The sequence below is a fragment of the Temnothorax curvispinosus genome, unplaced genomic scaffold (genome assembly GCF_003070985.1).
Source record: "Temnothorax curvispinosus isolate PA1 unplaced genomic scaffold, ASM307098v1 QBEX01011098.1, whole genome shotgun sequence".
Lineage (NCBI taxonomy): Eukaryota > Metazoa > Arthropoda > Insecta > Hymenoptera > Formicidae > Temnothorax > Temnothorax curvispinosus.
In genome coordinates this window covers 251,178-268,281 of record NW_020220878.1, presented here as the reverse complement: position 1 = coordinate 268,281, position 17,104 = coordinate 251,178, and the positions used below count along the sequence as shown (strand labels likewise).

General features: G+C 37.4%; 3 protein-coding genes across 5 annotated transcripts; 2 read left to right on the top strand and 1 right to left on the bottom strand.

Moving 5' to 3' along the window:
• Positions 1-251: 251 nt before the first annotated feature.
• Positions 252-8,146, top strand: LOC112461140 (putative pre-mRNA-splicing factor ATP-dependent RNA helicase PRP1). Of its 2 annotated transcripts, XM_025026273.1 has the most exons (15): positions 252-812; positions 1,038-1,142; positions 1,222-1,346; positions 1,439-1,560; positions 1,653-1,804; positions 1,917-2,163; positions 2,261-2,405; positions 4,070-4,425; positions 4,541-5,235; positions 5,329-5,559; positions 5,652-5,871; positions 6,085-6,207; positions 6,417-6,607; positions 6,690-6,852; positions 6,999-8,146. In XM_025026273.1, the coding sequence occupies exons 1-15, from the start codon at positions 699-701 to the stop codon at positions 7,124-7,126; spliced, it is 3,117 nt and encodes a 1,038-aa protein (XP_024882041.1). In that variant the 5' UTR covers positions 252-698; the 3' UTR covers positions 7,127-8,146. The 2 variants fall into 2 exon arrangements, with proteins under 2 accessions (XP_024882041.1, XP_024882040.1); XM_025026272.1 differs by lacking the exons at positions 252-812; positions 1,038-1,142; positions 1,222-1,346; ... (2 more) ...; positions 1,917-2,163; positions 2,261-2,405 and adding an exon at positions 3,329-3,488.
• A 919-nt stretch (positions 8,147-9,065) lies between these two features.
• Positions 9,066-12,484, top strand: LOC112461144 (ran GTPase-activating protein 1). The gene is made up of 5 exons (XM_025026276.1): positions 9,066-9,497; positions 9,740-10,159; positions 10,989-11,785; positions 11,857-12,084; positions 12,169-12,484. Exons 1-5 carry the CDS (start codon positions 9,392-9,394, stop codon positions 12,388-12,390), a joined length of 1,773 nt encoding a protein of 590 aa, XP_024882044.1. The 5' UTR covers positions 9,066-9,391; the 3' UTR covers positions 12,391-12,484.
• Positions 12,485-12,859: 375 nt separating this feature from the next.
• LOC112461145 (protein ABHD16A) lies at positions 12,860-16,615 on the bottom strand. 2 transcript variants are annotated; one of them, XM_025026278.1, is made up of 11 exons: positions 16,096-16,615; positions 15,941-15,994; positions 15,418-15,731; positions 14,952-15,133; positions 14,763-14,877; positions 14,553-14,688; positions 14,150-14,314; positions 13,954-14,081; positions 13,673-13,869; positions 13,432-13,583; positions 12,860-13,335 (listed from the first exon to the last, which is right to left on the bottom strand). In XM_025026278.1, exons 1-11 carry the CDS (start codon positions 16,180-16,182, stop codon positions 13,231-13,233), a joined length of 1,635 nt encoding a protein of 544 aa, XP_024882046.1. In that variant the 5' UTR covers positions 16,183-16,615; the 3' UTR covers positions 12,860-13,230. The 2 variants fall into 2 exon arrangements, with proteins under 2 accessions (XP_024882046.1, XP_024882047.1); XM_025026279.1 differs by having other exon boundaries at positions 16,120-16,615.
• Positions 16,616-17,104: the final 489 nt, after the last annotated feature.

Genomic DNA, 17,104 nt, shown 5'->3' with positions numbered 1-17,104 from the left:
GTAGTATTCTACAAGTAAGCAGATGTTTTAATTTTTTAAGATTTTGTTTCTTCTTAAATTTTTAAAATTTGTAGATCTTTGTGTACTATTTTTTATAAATTGTAGTTTTTCATAAAATACTACTTGCAATAATTTCTTGATTTGAGAACATTGTAATTTGTGGTACTATTTCGTAGAAATTTCTACAAAAAAATAACCATTTCTACAAAAAATTAAATATTTCAACAAAAATGTACAAATTTCTATTTCTAGTTAAATTTTGTAGTTATTTATAGAAATTTTTTCCGCCAGGGTATATCTGATAAGTGATGTATATGCTCTTTTTTATGAGCATACGTTTATAAATTAGTAACCGGTTGATCAATGCGATGATGAATATCAAATGACACTTAATTATTGATGTATCTTTTTTTACTAAGTTAGCGGTTATTTATCTTTGTTAAAAAGACGCGCTATTAGCAGGAGTGTTGGTATGATTTAAATATTATCGACTAACGTTATTAAGTATAGATAGAAATAAAAGAAGCGATCTTTTATATTGTTGTATGAAATGGGTGCAACGTGCACAGTGCACAATGGCGGCATCGTTAACATTCGAGCGGTAGCCGCGGTAGGCGGGAGAAGCGGTCAGCTGGACTACTGTGATATTCGACTTTTTTTGGCTATATATCTACATCTACAGCGACTTTTATCGAAAAATGGGCGAGAATGTACAAGGGACGTTTGTATCCGAGAAAATTTCCAAAATAAGGTGGCAGCATGGAAATTTTACGGAAGCGAAAAATTTTTTAACCGGCAGTTGGGATAACCCGGTAAGGATTTCTGGCATACCTAACCTATAAATTTGTTCCAGATAATTGTACATACTTTATCAGTGTTTTTGTATATGTAATAAAACTCTTGTCTTTTAATTAATAATAATTAGTTGAAACTTTGTACATTTATATATTCCAGTAATAGAAATTTAAGAATCTATAATGATGAGGAATTCAAGTAGTCTTGGAACTTAATCTTGATCTCAAATTTCTCTTCCTCAGATAAATAAAATAACATATTGGACATTTAGAACGAATTACGATGAGGAACCATACCCTGCAGTCCTGTCGTCGTACTCATTCCTTGGTGATGTAACTGAACTGAAGGTAGTAAACATACTATTCTTTCCTGATAAAATTAATCTTTTTCTTACGCGTTAAGAATTAATGGAACATGAATTTTCAGTTTATCAGCAAAGATTTCTTTGTCGCCGCCTCGTCTTTAGGCTCGATAAGACTACTGCAAATTGATGAGGATATCTGTACTGAATTTAAGGAGCACATGGCATGGGAGTTTATACATAGTTTTAAGTGAGTAAACTTGGTTAAATTGATTGTGCTCAGCTTTGAAGTCGAAATATATTAAGTATTATTATTATATTCTTACCAATGTATTTTTACAGAACAACGGATTATGCCTCTTGTACCGCGTTGTCCACCTTTGAACAAGATATAGCTTCAGTGGGAGAGGACGGAAAGCTTAATCTTCTCACGGCTGCAGAGAAGAAACCAGTTAGGATTATCGGTAAATATTGCATTAACATGTATATTAATATATGTTTGTAATATACAGTCTGATTATTGTATTTAAAAATATATGTTATCTTTTATTCTCAGAAAATGCTGATAGCTGCTCCATATATTGCGCCGATTTCTTAAAACACAATGAGGTGCTTACCGGAAATTCGAGAGGACATATGAAAGTTTGGGACTTGAGAAACGATCGCGATGTGCCTGCAACTACTTTTATGCTTTCCGATCAAGTTAAAGTAAGTGTTTTATATTATTTTTTTATTATAATTTCAATATATATAAACCTTTAATCTTTTTAAGTCTTATAAAATCTTATCAGTTTTATACAAGTGACAAATGATTTCACAGACAGCAGCTACGAGTATTACGCACCATCCTACGCAAAGACATATCGTGATCGCCGGCGGAGACGACGGCAGTTTAACCGTGTGGGATTTAAGGCAGAATACTTATCCAATGTCTCAACTTAATGCACACACCAAAGCTGTCAGCGAGATACTATTCCATCAGGACAGACCCGACAATCTTTTCACTTGTTCCGTCAACGGAGAATTGTGGCATTGGAACAATGCACAGAGTTCAAAACTGAAACTCGGTAAGTGACTTGAAAGCAATTAATAAGGAGCTCAACTACACACGATGCAATTGCGTCTTAAAGATTGATTCTAACATTCTGTTTTTTGTGATATTAGATTCTACGGACATGCATTGGTTGAATACAATTAGTACAAATGGAAAAGTTAACGTGACTTCATTGTGCGCCGCTATGCACAAACCGATAAACAGTATCGACATTAACAGATCGACGCTGCTGTTTGGATGTGACAATGAAGCTATGTATATTGTAAAAAATGTACTTATTTAACAGTGTGTATATATTTTATTTTTTATATCTTTATTACATTTAAAATAAACTTGAAATCGCCATCTTTTCTGTACTCATTGGCATTTATTATTTTTCCGACAATGTATGTCGTCCATCTGTACTGCATATGCGAAATTAACTTTTTCTCAGTAAAAAAAGTGGTGATACGCCACTAATATTTAATACTAATTACTTCAGTTATCAAGCATTATATCGAAATTATATCAACAACTACTTTACTAAAAGTCTACTTGATTAATTAAGCAATTGTCTACTTGCATTATAATTTGCAATAGACTGCCCATTTTTTATAGAAAATTCTATTTTCCAATATTTTTAATTTCTCTTTTATTCTTTTATTATAAAAGACATTCTGTTCTCTCTTCTTTCTCCTCTTGAATCCTTCTTCCCCGATGGAAATGTCTTGCTGAAAATACTGTATGAAATCTGTACTGGATGAAAAGTAAAATAAAAGTTACGGAAAAATTATTGAATTCGAATATATTTAAAATACATTAAAAATAAATAATTTTCTTTATGAAATGTAATGTAATACTGTGAAATATAAGGAAAGTTAAATTATACTATTAAAAAGTAATAACAAAAATTCTTTTTATGATACCAGGTATGATAAAATTTACTGAATCTAACTAAAAACTGAAATTTTACTGAGATATTGATGAAGTAATGAAATAATGAAACTGAGAGAGAATTTCAGTAAAATTTCATTATATTTTCAGTAAAATATTTCTATCAGGGTTTTTATCTTCTTTTCCTTTTTTTCTCTCTCTCGCTCTCTCTCTTTCTCTCTCTCACACACACACACACACACACACATCGCGACCGCCGTCAACACCATCTGCTGTCCCTTGCCTCTACCACAAAGGCAGGAAGCTCCAAGCCGCTGCTGGCGCCTGCTTGCCATCTTGACTGACGCCTCGCCTGGAATTTCGTAAACAGTTTTTGCTCCTGCTTGACCGCGTCTGGAGCGACGGGGACGCTATGTCGAAGCGCAGGATCGAGGTCATGGATCCCTATGTCAAACGGAAAGCCACGTGAGTGCACATACGTGTTCCCCGCGTTCGCGCGGACGACGCGCGACGACGGGTACTCGGCGGCGGTCAGCCGTTCCCCTTTGCCATGTGCAATATCGCGGGCATCGGTATCAGCACCTCGTGCCAGTGCCAGCGCTTATCACGCGCGTCCTGACGTTCCGCGTCCTGGCACGTGCGCGCTGATTTTCCGACGTCGTGTCCACGGAGACGACGAGTCTCGGACATGTCTCGGGCTCGTCACTTCGACAGCCCCTCACTTCCGGCAACGAGGAAAACTCTCGTTGCTGCGCTTCGTAACGGTTCTTCGGGTCTGACCTGTGTTTCGCATTTGCAATAAAATAAAATTATGTTTTTAATAATCGCTCTTTCTCTAGCAAGCACTATTATACATGCTTGTTCGCACGCATCGCCGTGATTTTATTAATCTCGCACGTGTGCCGATGCGTGTGTTAATATCTCGAGGCCCCTCTGTTCTGCATAGAGATACTTGCTTTCAATTCAGTGTGTACGACACTAGTTTGCGTACTGCTTGTTGCATACGTATGTAGAATGGAAAATTTCATACGATGATCATTTTGCAGGGACGGCTCCGTTTCCAACAATGTAACAATCCCAGGGCCCACAGCGGCGAAAAGCCAAGTGCAGTTCAATCCATATACCATGCTGCCATACACGCCGAGATACTATGAACTTTATAAAAAGAGGATAACTCTGCCTGTGTTTGAATATCGCGCGGATTTTATGAGATTGCTGTCGCAGCATCAATGCATTGTTCTTGTTGGAGAGACAGGCTCCGGCAAAACTACCCAGATACCGCAATGGTGTGTAGAATATTCAAGAAGTATCGGAACCAAAGGAGTCGCCTGTACTCAACCCAGAAGAGTGGCAGCTATGAGCGTTGCTCAAAGAGTTTCGGAGGAAATGGACGTTGCCTTAGGTACGTATTATAATTATTTGTTACGTTGGAAAATTAAAGAATATTGTAATATTATCAGAAACAGTGCTGCAACGGTAATAAATTAAAAAAAAAAATTTCTGTAACTTTTTTACAGGTCAAGAAGTAGGATACAGCATCCGTTTTGAAGATTGCAGTTCGCCAAGGACTGTGCTGAAGTACATGACTGACGGTATGTTGCTTCGGGAAGGCATGTCTGATCCCATGTTGGATGCCTATCAAGTGATACTGCTAGATGAAGCTCATGAAAGAACATTAGCTACTGACTTGCTGATGGGTGTTTTGAAAGAAGTGATCAAGCAGAGACCGGACTTGAAACTTGTGATTATGAGTGCTACCTTGGACGCTGGAAAGTTTCAGCAATATTTCGACAATGCACCGCTCATGAACGTACCTGGTAGAACACATCCAGTCGAGATATTTTATACGCCAGAGCCAGAGAGGGATTACTTGGAGGCGGCAATCAGAACTGTCATTCAGATACAGATGTGCGAAGAGATTCCCGGGGACCTTCTGCTGTTTTTGACCGGTCAGGAGGAAATTGAGGAAGCTTGCAAGAGAATTAAACGAGAAATGGACAACTTGGGACCTGAAGTTGGTGAACTAAAGTGTATACCACTGTATTCGACACTGCCGCCGAACCTTCAACAGAGAATATTCGAACCTGCTCCGCCTACCAAAGCTAACGGTGCTATCGGCCGGAAAGTCGTCGTTTCGACTAATATCGCGGAGACATCGTTGACTATCGATGGGGTCGTCTTTGTCATAGATCCTGGTTTTGCCAAGCAAAAAGTAAATGCGACGTTTTAATTTAATTAATTTAAATTAATAATCTTTTACTATCAATAAATCTTGTTATTAATTTCTAATGCTTTTTGTTAATAGGTATACAATCCTAGGATTCGTGTCGAATCTCTTTTAGTGTCACCTATCAGCAAGGCTTCAGCGCAACAGAGAGCCGGTCGCGCTGGCAGAACAAGACCCGGAAAATGTTTCAGATTATACACAGAAAAGGCGTACAAAAACGAGATGCAAGATAATACCTACCCTGAGATTTTGCGTTCTAATCTTGGAAGCGTCGTATTGCAATTGAAGAAGCTTGGCATTGATGATCTGGTGCGTTTATCGTAATATTATATTATTAAAATAATAATATGATCATGTGTTTTTAAGTAACATCGTAAAACTTATTGCATGTTATACGACAGGTACATTTTGACTTTATGGATCCACCTGCGCCCGAAACTCTTATGAGAGCTTTGGAACTTCTGAATTATCTAGCAGCTCTTGACGATGATGGAAACCTGACGGATCTTGGCGCGGTAATGGCAGAGTTTCCATTAGATCCACAGTTGGCGAAGATGCTTATAGCTTCTTGCAATCATAATTGCAGCAATGAGATACTCAGCATTACTGCTATGCTCTCAGGTAACGTATTGGGGTTTGCTGTACGCGATAATATCGTGCAACTGTTTACTAATAATTTAATGATTATTTTTTTTATATTATTTATTATTAACTATTAATATATTAAGAAAATCATACGTAAAATATATAAGAAAGAGTTCTAAAAGTAAAGTAATAGAATCAGAATTGTGGTAAGATGACATGGTAGTATATTGATGATTGACATGGTATTAGTCCCACAGTGCTTTGTGAGGCCGAATGAATCGAAAAAGGCTGCGGATGACGCAAAAATGAAATTTGCACACATTGATGGTGATCATCTAACACTACTCAATGTGTATCACTCTTTCAAACAACGTAAGTACTTGCTTCTTATTATTTCTATCAATCTGAAATATTAGGCCTGTTCGTTTTTGCTGCACTTCTCAACTAGTGCAATAACTTAGAATGAAACAAATATATTTTCTTTCATTCTAACTTATCGCACTGGTTCAGAAGTGCAGCGAAAACGAACAGGCCTGTAGTTTGATAGTTCTACGGTTCTACCTGTGATGAATTAATTACAGATATGGACGATGTTCAATGGTGTTACGACAATTACGTGAATTATCGATCGCTGAAGAGCGGAGACAACGTAAGACAACAGTTGAGCAGAATAATGGACAGATTTGTATTAAAACGCACTTCGACGGACTTCAATTCAAAAGATTATTACATTAACATCAGGAAAGCTCTTGTTAATGGTTTCTTCATGCAGGTAACATAAATATTGAGTTTCTCTTTATATACATGCTTTTTTTATTTTATATGCATCTTAATATTGTTATTTCAACATGCAGGTAGCGCATTTAGAGAGAACGGGACATTATCTGACCATCAAAGATAACCAGGTAGTACAACTTCATCCGAGCAGTTGTCTCGATCACAAACCAGAGTGGGTTATTTATAATGAATTTGTGCTCACCACTAAAAATTACATCAGAACAGTCACTGACATTAAACGTAAGTATTCTCGTGTTATTTTATTATACAATCGGTACACATTCGGGCTAGACTATACTTTTTCTTTTCGTCGATTTGTTACAATTAGTAGCATCCGTTAATTTAATTGTTTTTTTTTTATTGAGATTTTATATATCTTTTTACAGCTGATTGGTTGCTCATGATAGCACCGCAATATTACGATCTACAAAATTTTCCTCAGTGTGAAGCGAAGAGACAGCTGGAGCTCACTCAAGCGAAATTAGATTCGAAACAGTATCAGGAAGGCTTCTAACCTCTATATACTTTAGACGTGGATTTGAAAATCGCAAGAAACTGTCGAGAATGCTCAGTCAAAATCTGCTTTTTAACGTGGCGAACTTCGGCACGCGACTTTCTCACCTATCGGAGTCACATCACATACGAAACATTGTGAGACACATTATGAAGAATCACACTTTCTGTCCTTCAACTCAAAAGGCACAGAAGAAGTATATTAAAACATTTAGGTTTCTGTATAAGCTCAGTGCTGGCTTGTACGATGTAAAAATTGAACATTTGAAAAATTTAATTTAAACTTTCGATATTTAAGCCAAAAAAAAAAGGGAATGGAAATGGACAATTTATTAACTCGAGACACATAAGCAAAACATAGTTAATCGATAAGAGGGTTATTTATGTACATTTAAGAGAATGCTTAGTCTCTAAGTATTTTAACAGTAGAGTTCATTAATCGACGTTTACATTCGAACGCATTCGGATTGTCACTAGATATAATAGATTAATTTTTGTATTAAATGTTGACCATATAATGTGAAAAAGGTATATAAAATGGCCACTATATACAGTAAAAAAGAACATAGTCTTCTCATATTCGCCTAAAGATTGTCTTGAAAAAAAAAAAAAACATTTCTTTTTCATTCATAACATGTCTTTTTGCCGTGGACTCGGATACGATTTGATGCTTCATATTCTGTGCCCCCTTCTCAAATTTAGAATATGTTGCAGTGTGTACGGTGGCATTTTTTTTAATGATATGGATAGCGAGAATGACCTATGCTTGTAAACGCGCATAAACTTTTTACTAAATAGATAGAATAAAGCTGAGAAACATTTCTAGACACGTCTGAAAGAATCAAATTAATGAAGAAAAAAGTATTTATGATATATGAATATAATAAAGTTCATAAGCACACACATGCATAATACACACACATCTACATAGACGGTGGCCAGTTTATGAAAAAGCAGCATTCAGTGTAATAAAGCATCTTTATTAGCACCTGAAAGAAAAATTAAACTTGAGTATCCTATATGTTTATTGTTCATCATTAATATTCTACACGTATTAACAATAAATATATGGATTTTTTTTAGAGGAAAGGAAGGATGAAATAATTCTGTCTCGAATATTCGAAACGATTTTTGTAACTAACTCCGCAATTGTGTTACAGCTAGCCACTGTAACAGGCTTTTTTTTTACACTTTGATATAACTAGATACTTTTTTGATTTTGTACATAAAATGCGCGAAAAAAAAAGATTTCTATGGAAATGTGAAATTAGTTATAACAAATAATGTTTTATTGCATTATACGTTTTCATTCCAATAAACTCGAAGCTTTTATCTCAATATTAATATTGATTTTTATGTGTCTCACGTCTGGCCAAAAAGATCGGTATGTATTATTTTATTAAATTAATAATTCTGATTCTAATAATTTTCTGTGGAGAAAACGATTCGAGATTAGCCTTATACTGATCTTACTTTATTATTGTTTGTACGCGCGTTCGTGGATTTTGACATTTCTTATTTTAGAGTACAGGGTCGTTGCAAATGTGAATCATCGTATACTACACGGACCTGCATGGAAGGAATTTTTGTCCGTGAAATTACATTATGGACGACTTGTGACTAAAGTCCAATTAACTTAATCGGCGAATAAATCAACCGACAAAATATAGCTTAAAGCAAAATTTCACTCTACTAATCTTTTTTCTTACGAATGAAACAAAAAAATTATTGTATCTAATACGTATTAATATTACATAAATATTAGTTGATGAATTAATCATCGATTATTATTCATTATTTCTGTCAATGCAGATCAATTAACTTTACTCTCGGTTTAACTTACTTTCTATCTTTTTCTAATTCTTATAACTAAAAAAAAGATTAAAAGTAAATTAATTTAAAGTCAAATTGCATTAGTAGAAATGTGGACAAAGTTCATCGAAGATCACCCTGCAGCCTTACCCCACGATGGCCGCGATCCGCGATCCGCGATTACGTTCGTGACTGAATAGTGACTTTCTTTCCAGTGCTCGGCACGTGTTGGCAGCGGTTTCCCGCGCATACGAATTTCGTCGCGTTTACTACCACCTGGCGGCCTGGCGGAACGCGAAACACGACGCACTGTGGGGAAGCGATATCAACAAAGCCAACAAAGGGACGAGTTTGTCGACGCCTATTCACACTTCGCTGTTTCATAGCCTTATATCGAAGGATCGTCCATCAGGATCGTTTTACAAAATATCTGTGACAATCGCAAACGCGCAACATGTTCAGTCTAGGCGAGATTGGCGAGCAGTTGAAGGACGTGAGCCGGAAATCGGTCGGAGTTTCGTTCGCCGGTCAGTCGCTCGTATTGGACACTGCGGATGATGGTAAGTTGTTAGAATCTTCTCGACGATGTATCCCCTCGTGTTTCTCACGTCGTACATAAAGCGCACGAAACTATTGAACGATTGTGCGAGCTCAATTCTTTAATTCGATCTCTAAACGCAGCTGTTGCTTTGCGAAATTCTCACTGCAAACGTTTGAATTCTATATTTACACGTGTGTGTATAAATTAAATTATTTATTTATTTATTATCAGAGAATTTGATGAATTTATTGTGTTGTACAGCTCTCCAAGTGGTGGAAGCGATTAAAGCATGTCCGTGCTTGGAGTACTTGGATTTGGAAGGAAACACGTTGGGAACGCCGGCTGCAGAGGCTATAGCGGAGGCGTTGAAGGAGAAGGGGACTCCGTTGAAAAAGGCTCTATGGAAGGACATGTTCACTGGTCGTCTGAAAACAGAAATCCCAAAAGCGTTGGAGCATCTAGGAACGGCATTGTGCACCGCTGGTAGCCAGCTAACCGAGCTCGACATGAGCGACAATGCTTTCGGCCCAATCGGTATTCAAGGGTTAGCAAATCTGTTGGCGTCGAGTCCGTGCTATACCCTTCAACAGTTGAAACTGAACAACAATGGTCTCGGTATATCAGGTGGAAAGATGTTGGCTAAAGCATTGGAGAAGTGTCATGAGAACAGTTCTAAAGAAGGTGAGATATTAACACATGTAACATGTGTATGCAATTATACGTATTGTAAAATATATTCTTAATGCTTAAGGGAGGATCCTGGTGTGCAAGTCCAAAAAGTAAGGTATTTTCAGGATTTTTTTTTGAAGGTATTAAAAATCTCCGACCATTTCGGCAGTGGCCCAGTACACACACACACACACACATTGTATCATATTTCAAGAATACAAAACGATTTTTTTCATTGGCGGAAAGAAAACAACTCTTGAGATATATCGCCGAATGTTCGAAGGTGCAGATAATTCGGTGGGCGTAATAGCTCGGCGCAGGGTCGTCTGAAACAAAAAATTCCCGCACCGCTTTAAAGCTTAAAATTGTAGATTTGAGATGAACCTTTAAAATTCCAGGAAAGTTGGAAATTGGCAAATTGGCGGCCTTCAGAAGTGGAAGGTACGATTTTTACCGAAAAAATCGCTCCTTCTAGGCTAAAAAAAATTAAATAAATTTTTTTCCAAAATTTTAAAGGTTCACCTCAAAACTACAAGTTTAAGCTTTAAAACGGTGCTGGATTTTTTTGTTTCAGACGACCCTGCGCCGAGCTATTACGCCCATCGAATTTTCTGCACCTTCGAACATTCGGCGATATATCTCAAAAGTTGTTTTCTTTCCGTCAATGAAGAAAAAATCGTTTTGTATTCTTGAAATATGGTACAATATATATATATATATACTGGGCCACTGCCGAAATGGTCGGAGATTTTTAATACCTTCAAAAAAAATCCTGAAAATACCTTAACTTTTTTGACTCGCTACACCAGGATCCCCCCTTAATCGAGTTGAATTCTACTAGGCACGCCGCTCGCGTTGAAAGTTTTCATCGTCGGCAGAAATCGGCTGGAGAACGAGGGTGCACAAGCATTGGCGTCCGTGTTTGAAAGGTTAAAGACATTAGAGGAAGTTGTGATGCAACAGAACGGCATATATCACGTGGGCATCGCGGCGATTGCACAGGGTTTATCTGTCAATCCTAATTTGCGGGTGTTAAATTTGAATGACAATACGATCGGACTGAAAGGAGCCAGAGCGCTCGCTAAAGCTTTACCGACTTTCCGGGGTCTGGAGGAACTGAACCTCGGTGATTGTTTACTAAAGACTAAAGGGGCTTTAGTCCTAGCGGAGGCGTTAGAGATTCACGGCAATCATACGTCCCTCAGATATCTGGACTTGAGTAATAACGAGCTACGCGCGGATGCTGGAAATGCTCTCGCCAAAGCCATGCATGATAAAACTCTTCTGACAAATCTACAGCTGGACGGTAATTGCTTTGGAACGGAAGGACGCGAGAACCTTCGACAAATTCTCACAAAATTGGGAAGAATTGATGCATTGCATTCTTTGGATGAGGATTATACTGAGGACGAGGAGGAGGAAGATGATAATGAGGATGAACAGAGCGAAGAGAACGAAAGTGATGAGGATGAAGCAAGTGACAAAGAGGACAACAAGGAACAAGATAATATTGCAGAAAGCCCGGTGGTAACAGTAGCGGACTTTTTGAAATCGCCAACAGCTGAGAAACTGCTGCAACTGTTGCTGTTGCACCTGTTGCAAGATGATAATGTGCAAGCTTTTATCGACTATGCAACGGTACGTATTAATATGTAGATATCTGTAAAAATTAGTTATATTTCTAGCGAGATTTTTACTTCTTATTCCAGAATTTGGCAAATCAAAGTAACACAGCTACAGAACAGAAATATATAGAGGAGCTTTTACGGATAATTATGAAAGTATCGGCATTATGCGGCAGTGGCTACATGGATGTGAGAATGAAAGCAGAATCCTTGTCAGATGCTTTATACGCAAAGCTGTTTTCTTATGCCGTAGAGAATAATCAAATCTCCATTTTGAATAATGCATTACTAGTTAATCTTGGTTTAATGAAAGTAAGAAAAATTAAGAATTACTATTATTTATGCATGTAGAAGATACATGAAAGCGAGTAAAACGATTAACGATCTGTTTCTTAGGGCGAGGACAAAGCCAGTAGGAAAATTGACTGGAATTTGGAAGGATGTTTCAAGGCTTTGGAAAAAGTTACTCAGAGAGATTATTTCTTAGCGCAAACAAGGAGTATGCTGAAAGTATTTCTAGAGAAACCAATGAAGACTAGTCGTGCAAATGTAGTCGATCCATTCCAAGATTCTAAAACTGCTCTTAAAACTGTTCTAGACAATATTCAAGTTACGTAAAATTACCGGAAATTATCGGGGTATGACATATAGTTATTTATTTTTATACATTGTATGAAAAATAGTGGAAATTTCATGTAAAATTAGAACTAAGATATCATCATATATGAATTTTGCAAAATATATACATAAGTAATCTTTCAGATAAATTTTGATAATTTTAAAGCGGAATTTTGTACTTTTAATATTAAATGTTTTCAATGCAAACTTCTTTTTGCAATGTTATTTTTATTTCACAATACGAAGTCGCTTCTTTTTATTAAAAAATGAGTAATGATTACGAATAATAATTACGTAATAATTAAGTTATAATATCGAAATGAAAAATACAGTTATTATCTTACAATGTATATGTATGTGTGTGTATATATATATATTCTCATTTCAGAGTTTTAATGCAAATTACTTTTATCTGGTTTTAAATTACTAATAAAATGTAATACATACCATTGTAAAAGCTATTTCTTAAAATAATGTCAATATATTAAAGAATCAATTTTTAAATTTTAATATGTATATTGTAATACAAATGAATTTTATACAAAGCAGTACTTGGTGATATGCGACTCGTATAATCAATTCAAAAATGCAAATGACTATTGCAACTCAACTAAAATGCTTGTTATGAATTAAAAATGATATCTAATATGTAAAATTTTTCACAAAAATTTGTAATTATAGATTAATATGGAATAAATAACGCCTGTGTGTATGTGTGCTAGTAAAACTTAATACGAAATTGCACCGTTATTACCGCTTTCATTCGTTCATAATGTACTAATATAAATAAGAAAAGCTCGAGAAGCTTATTCTGATATTCCAAGTATAGTATTGTGAAAGCTACTTCACAGCAATGGCGGATGCTGGATCCCAACCCGGATGAAACAGATCAACAGACAACGGGATACAGTGCGACGATGATTGATCTTTCATATACATTGTTGCCTAGAAAATAGAATGGGGAATAATAGCAATCAAAGTACAATTTTCTTGCTGTTTTTCGATTTCAAATCTACGAATCTTTGTGTATGTAATACGTACAAGGAAGAGAACCAACTGTAATTTTGTCCTAGTATTACAATTCTGTCCTAGAGTAGACGGATAATTTATCACCCCATCATCGCTTCGTATATTAGCCGCTATCAATTCTAGGCAACGTTTCTCCTCCACTTGGAACGATGCCAATATCGACGCTGTCGCAAATATAAAGAATCAATTTGATAATGATATACTTCTTTTCATATGTTTTTTTAAGTAACGCTTTTAATACTCAATTCCTTACTTCTGTCGGACGCTTCAGCGGATAAGAACCTCGATAAGACTGTCCCAGATTCAGAGGTTTCGGAAAATAGATGCGGATAACGTCTAAGAAGTAATTTCATCAGCAACATATTGCCGCGATTTCCAGATAAGCTGTTGGGAGGTATAGAGAGGATCTCGTCGTCTGTTCTTCTCACTAACAATACGGTCCCGTTATATCTATCAAATTAAAAGATAACAATATATAGAGATACACATGGGACACTATAATTTTATTATATCATGATGTGCCATAGAATATACCTATTCAATTGTTCTGCTATGTTTAAATTGAAGTAATCTCTGATTATGTTGCGGACTAAACCTTCTAGGGACGGTGGCATTGTTTTAATAGCTAATGGAAGTACATCATCGAACGTAGCATCTAAAACCTGCGGTGATTAATTCATCAATTTATAGAATCGATTTTACGTGTGTAATCAGTTGAACCGAATATTACCAAGCTCCGAATAGAAGGATAATTCATAGCGGCCCAAGTAGCGGGATAGCCTCCGATGCTCCAACCGTACACGATGATCCGTTCTTCGGGAAACTTTAGACGCTCGATCGCAAAACGCATTATACAATCGATGGCGTTTTCCTCTTGCTCTGGATATGGCGCACCCTTTGTGTCATGACTTACTGTTACTGTTATACGAGATACAAGTCGGCCCTCGAAGAAGAAGGCTTGCCATTACTCCAACTTTACATTTACTGTCTGAATGACAATAACTGCAACATCGGCAAAAATTTTATCGTTGCAATAAAAAGAGTCTTACGACGGAGTAACAGCAATTCTTCCCGTCGGATTGTTATTGTGAAATATACGCGAGGCTCACTCCTTTGCAAGCGATAATACTTACAGTACTGCTGGCGAAACCCGGATGATTCCAGCCCAGCACCGAATAGCCCTTGGTTAGAGGAGTGGATATAATCCCTGTTTCATAAAAACCACAGTTTCCTTCGCAAGTTACAACCAATACATCGCCATAAGCGCTTCTGCAATATGGTGCACATCAGAAAACAGTTTTTAGCATAACATAAGATGTCGATAAAGTTATCGTTTACATTACTTGTTACGCCGATCAACAAACATCGCGTCAATTTGATTTTTATCAGCAGTCATTAATTTGAATCTTTCTCCACCCAGTTTCATCAAATCTACTCTTCCCTTCACCAACGTGGAGCCTTTAACATTGCGATGCAAAATGATTAGTACCTACCATAAAAACGTAAATACAATAATAATCGTAATGCGTTACCGAGTATCCAGCCGATGAAAGATATACTGCCAGGATAAATCAATTTACCCGCGAATGTATGTGCTATCGCATAAGAAAGCAATTTACATGGTATAGCAAATACAAATTCTTTGCCGCTTTGTCGTCTGAGGCGGCCGCTAGCCTTTGCAATTTTTTCTAGTGTCAACTTGTCTGCAGTATCACTACAAGAAACATATAATTAGAGCCATTTAAAATCGCCAATCTTAGTTTCAACTTAGAACATCAATATTTCATGTGCGAGCCCTACTTTCTAAGTTTTCAGATGGAATTAAGCAAAATGTTGAAATATATATTGATTTTCCAAGACATTTGAGTCAAAATTTGAAAAATTTTTGCTACAAACATCCCAATTTTATTAAAATTTATTAGATTTGTCACTTAAATGAAAGCTGAAGATTCTCGAACATCTTTAACATATTAATTATCGATAAAGATAGAGACCAACCTGTTTAGTTCCGAGACATCAAAGTCCACAGGCCATGCCCAGAATTCAAAATCGTACTTATTAAGTTCCTGTTTCGTGCTTGCGTTATAATGCAACTGTGTCTCGTTCAAGGTTTCCACAAACTTCACGTACACCGGATTATTAACCCTGGAGTAACCGCGTGCGGCCAACGAGGCGACAAGGAGCGCGCCGGCGCCAGCTGCCAATTTGCTCAAGCAAGAAACGTTATCTGTCAAGGAGTAGCCACGTTGGTACATGGCGAACATGGCAATGACCGGTACGGCGTACAGACTCATGGACCATATCGCCGCAAACTGCAACAGCGCAAGAACAATTTATGAATTCGCACATCCTTATAGTCACAATAATAAGATACATTCAGACGATTAGTAAGTTGTGACGGAAATTCGCGTTCGCCGGTATTTGGAAGATCCTCGCCCGCGTGGAGCGGCGCGATAAGAAAGCGCGACGAACACTCGGCAACGTCACAACCTCCGTTCTGTCTGTCGCGCGGAACACTTACGGAGATCACGATATGATCGCCCCATCGCTCCAGGTTCCTCGCCTCGTACGACTTCTGTAAATCGGACACACGCATACGCGTATTATAACCTCAACTTTTTATGCAAATTTCCGGGGGGAAAACGCTGAGTCGCTGAATAAGTGTGTCGTACTTACGTCGACTAGACCGATCCACGTTACCTCGTAAATCTTGAAAAGCCGCGGACTGAACGCGCACTTCCACAGCGTCCTGATCAACGACATCTCGCCCGCGCGCGGTCAGCCGAACAGCCTCCGATATATAAATATGCTACTGCGGATTGTGCGGTGTGCGGACGTCGCGATGCGGATCGAGGGTCCTCGACGGCGATGCCAGGACCAACAACAACGGCGAAGGGGGGGGGGGGGGGAAGGGAGGACGACTGGACTCTCGTCGATCGAACGCGCGCAATAGATCGGCGAGGACAAAGAGAGAGCGAGCGAGGAACAGAGACAGAGACGTAAAGATGGATGAGAAACTTGCTCCCGAATTTTCTTCGATAAGCGCGAATATGTACATACTACATATCTTTTTTTTCCTAGATGAGACGCTGAACCAAAAAAAAAGAAAGAAAGAGATTTAATTAATAAATAATTCAGGAGTTAACCCGTTCGTTTCAACAGTACGTCGTTCACGGAAAAGTTGCAACACTTTTTTTTGATGGGTTTTGGAATGCACGAATATTTAGAGGCAAGCCCAGGCAAGCCACTGCGCTAGGGAGCTGCGTATACGTATACAGGGTGTATGCATACATGATAAAAGACATCTATATAACGTATACTTTTTACAATATTTTAATTTAAATAAATAAATAATTATTTAAATTTAAAAAAAATATATATAGAGTAGTTTCTTTCAAGTCTTAAATTATTTCTAGCCGATATGCCTACTGCTTATATTTATAGTAATTTAAAAATCCTAAATGACTATAATTTTCTAATTGTAGAGTCGATAATTGTCTTACATCAGTCGAGCATAATGGATTATACATTATACAATTATAAAAATATAACGGGACACGTGGATGCGGTAATGTAAATTGTAAAATATTATTATGTAACACGTGCACAGAAAGTGGCCCATTACGCACGCTACGCGTGCGTGATAGACCACTTTCCACGCACTTGCAACATAAAATAGGGTGTG

Bases quoted from the DNA above. Each gene is read 5' to 3' on its own strand.
- LOC112461145 (XM_025026278.1), bottom strand. From the start codon at position 16,182: ATGTCGTTGATCAGGACGCTGTGGAAGTGCGCGTTCAGTCCGCGGCTT. The intron at 15,995-16,095 runs GTAAGTACGACA...TCCGATTTACAG, and splicing joins CGTGGATCGGTCTAGTCGAC to AAGTCGTACGAGGCGAGGAA. The intron at 13,584-13,672 runs GTAAGGAATTGA...TATTTGCGACAG, and splicing joins CGCTGAAGCGTCCGACAGAA to CGTCGATATTGGCATCGTTC.
- LOC112461144 (XM_025026276.1), top strand. From the start codon at position 9,392: ATGTTCAGTCTAGGCGAGATTGGCGAGCAGTTGAAGGACGTGAGCCGG. The intron at 9,498-9,739 runs GTAAGTTGTTAG...TGTGTTGTACAG, and splicing joins ATTGGACACTGCGGATGATG to CTCTCCAAGTGGTGGAAGCG. The intron at 12,085-12,168 runs GTAAGAAAAATT...TCTGTTTCTTAG, and splicing joins TTAATCTTGGTTTAATGAAA to GGCGAGGACAAAGCCAGTAG.
- LOC112461140 (XM_025026273.1), top strand. From the start codon at position 699: ATGGGCGAGAATGTACAAGGGACGTTTGTATCCGAGAAAATTTCCAAA. The intron at 1,143-1,221 runs GTAGTAAACATA...ATGAATTTTCAG, and splicing joins GTGATGTAACTGAACTGAAG to TTTATCAGCAAAGATTTCTT. The intron at 6,608-6,689 runs GTAACATAAATA...TTCAACATGCAG, and splicing joins TTAATGGTTTCTTCATGCAG to GTAGCGCATTTAGAGAGAAC.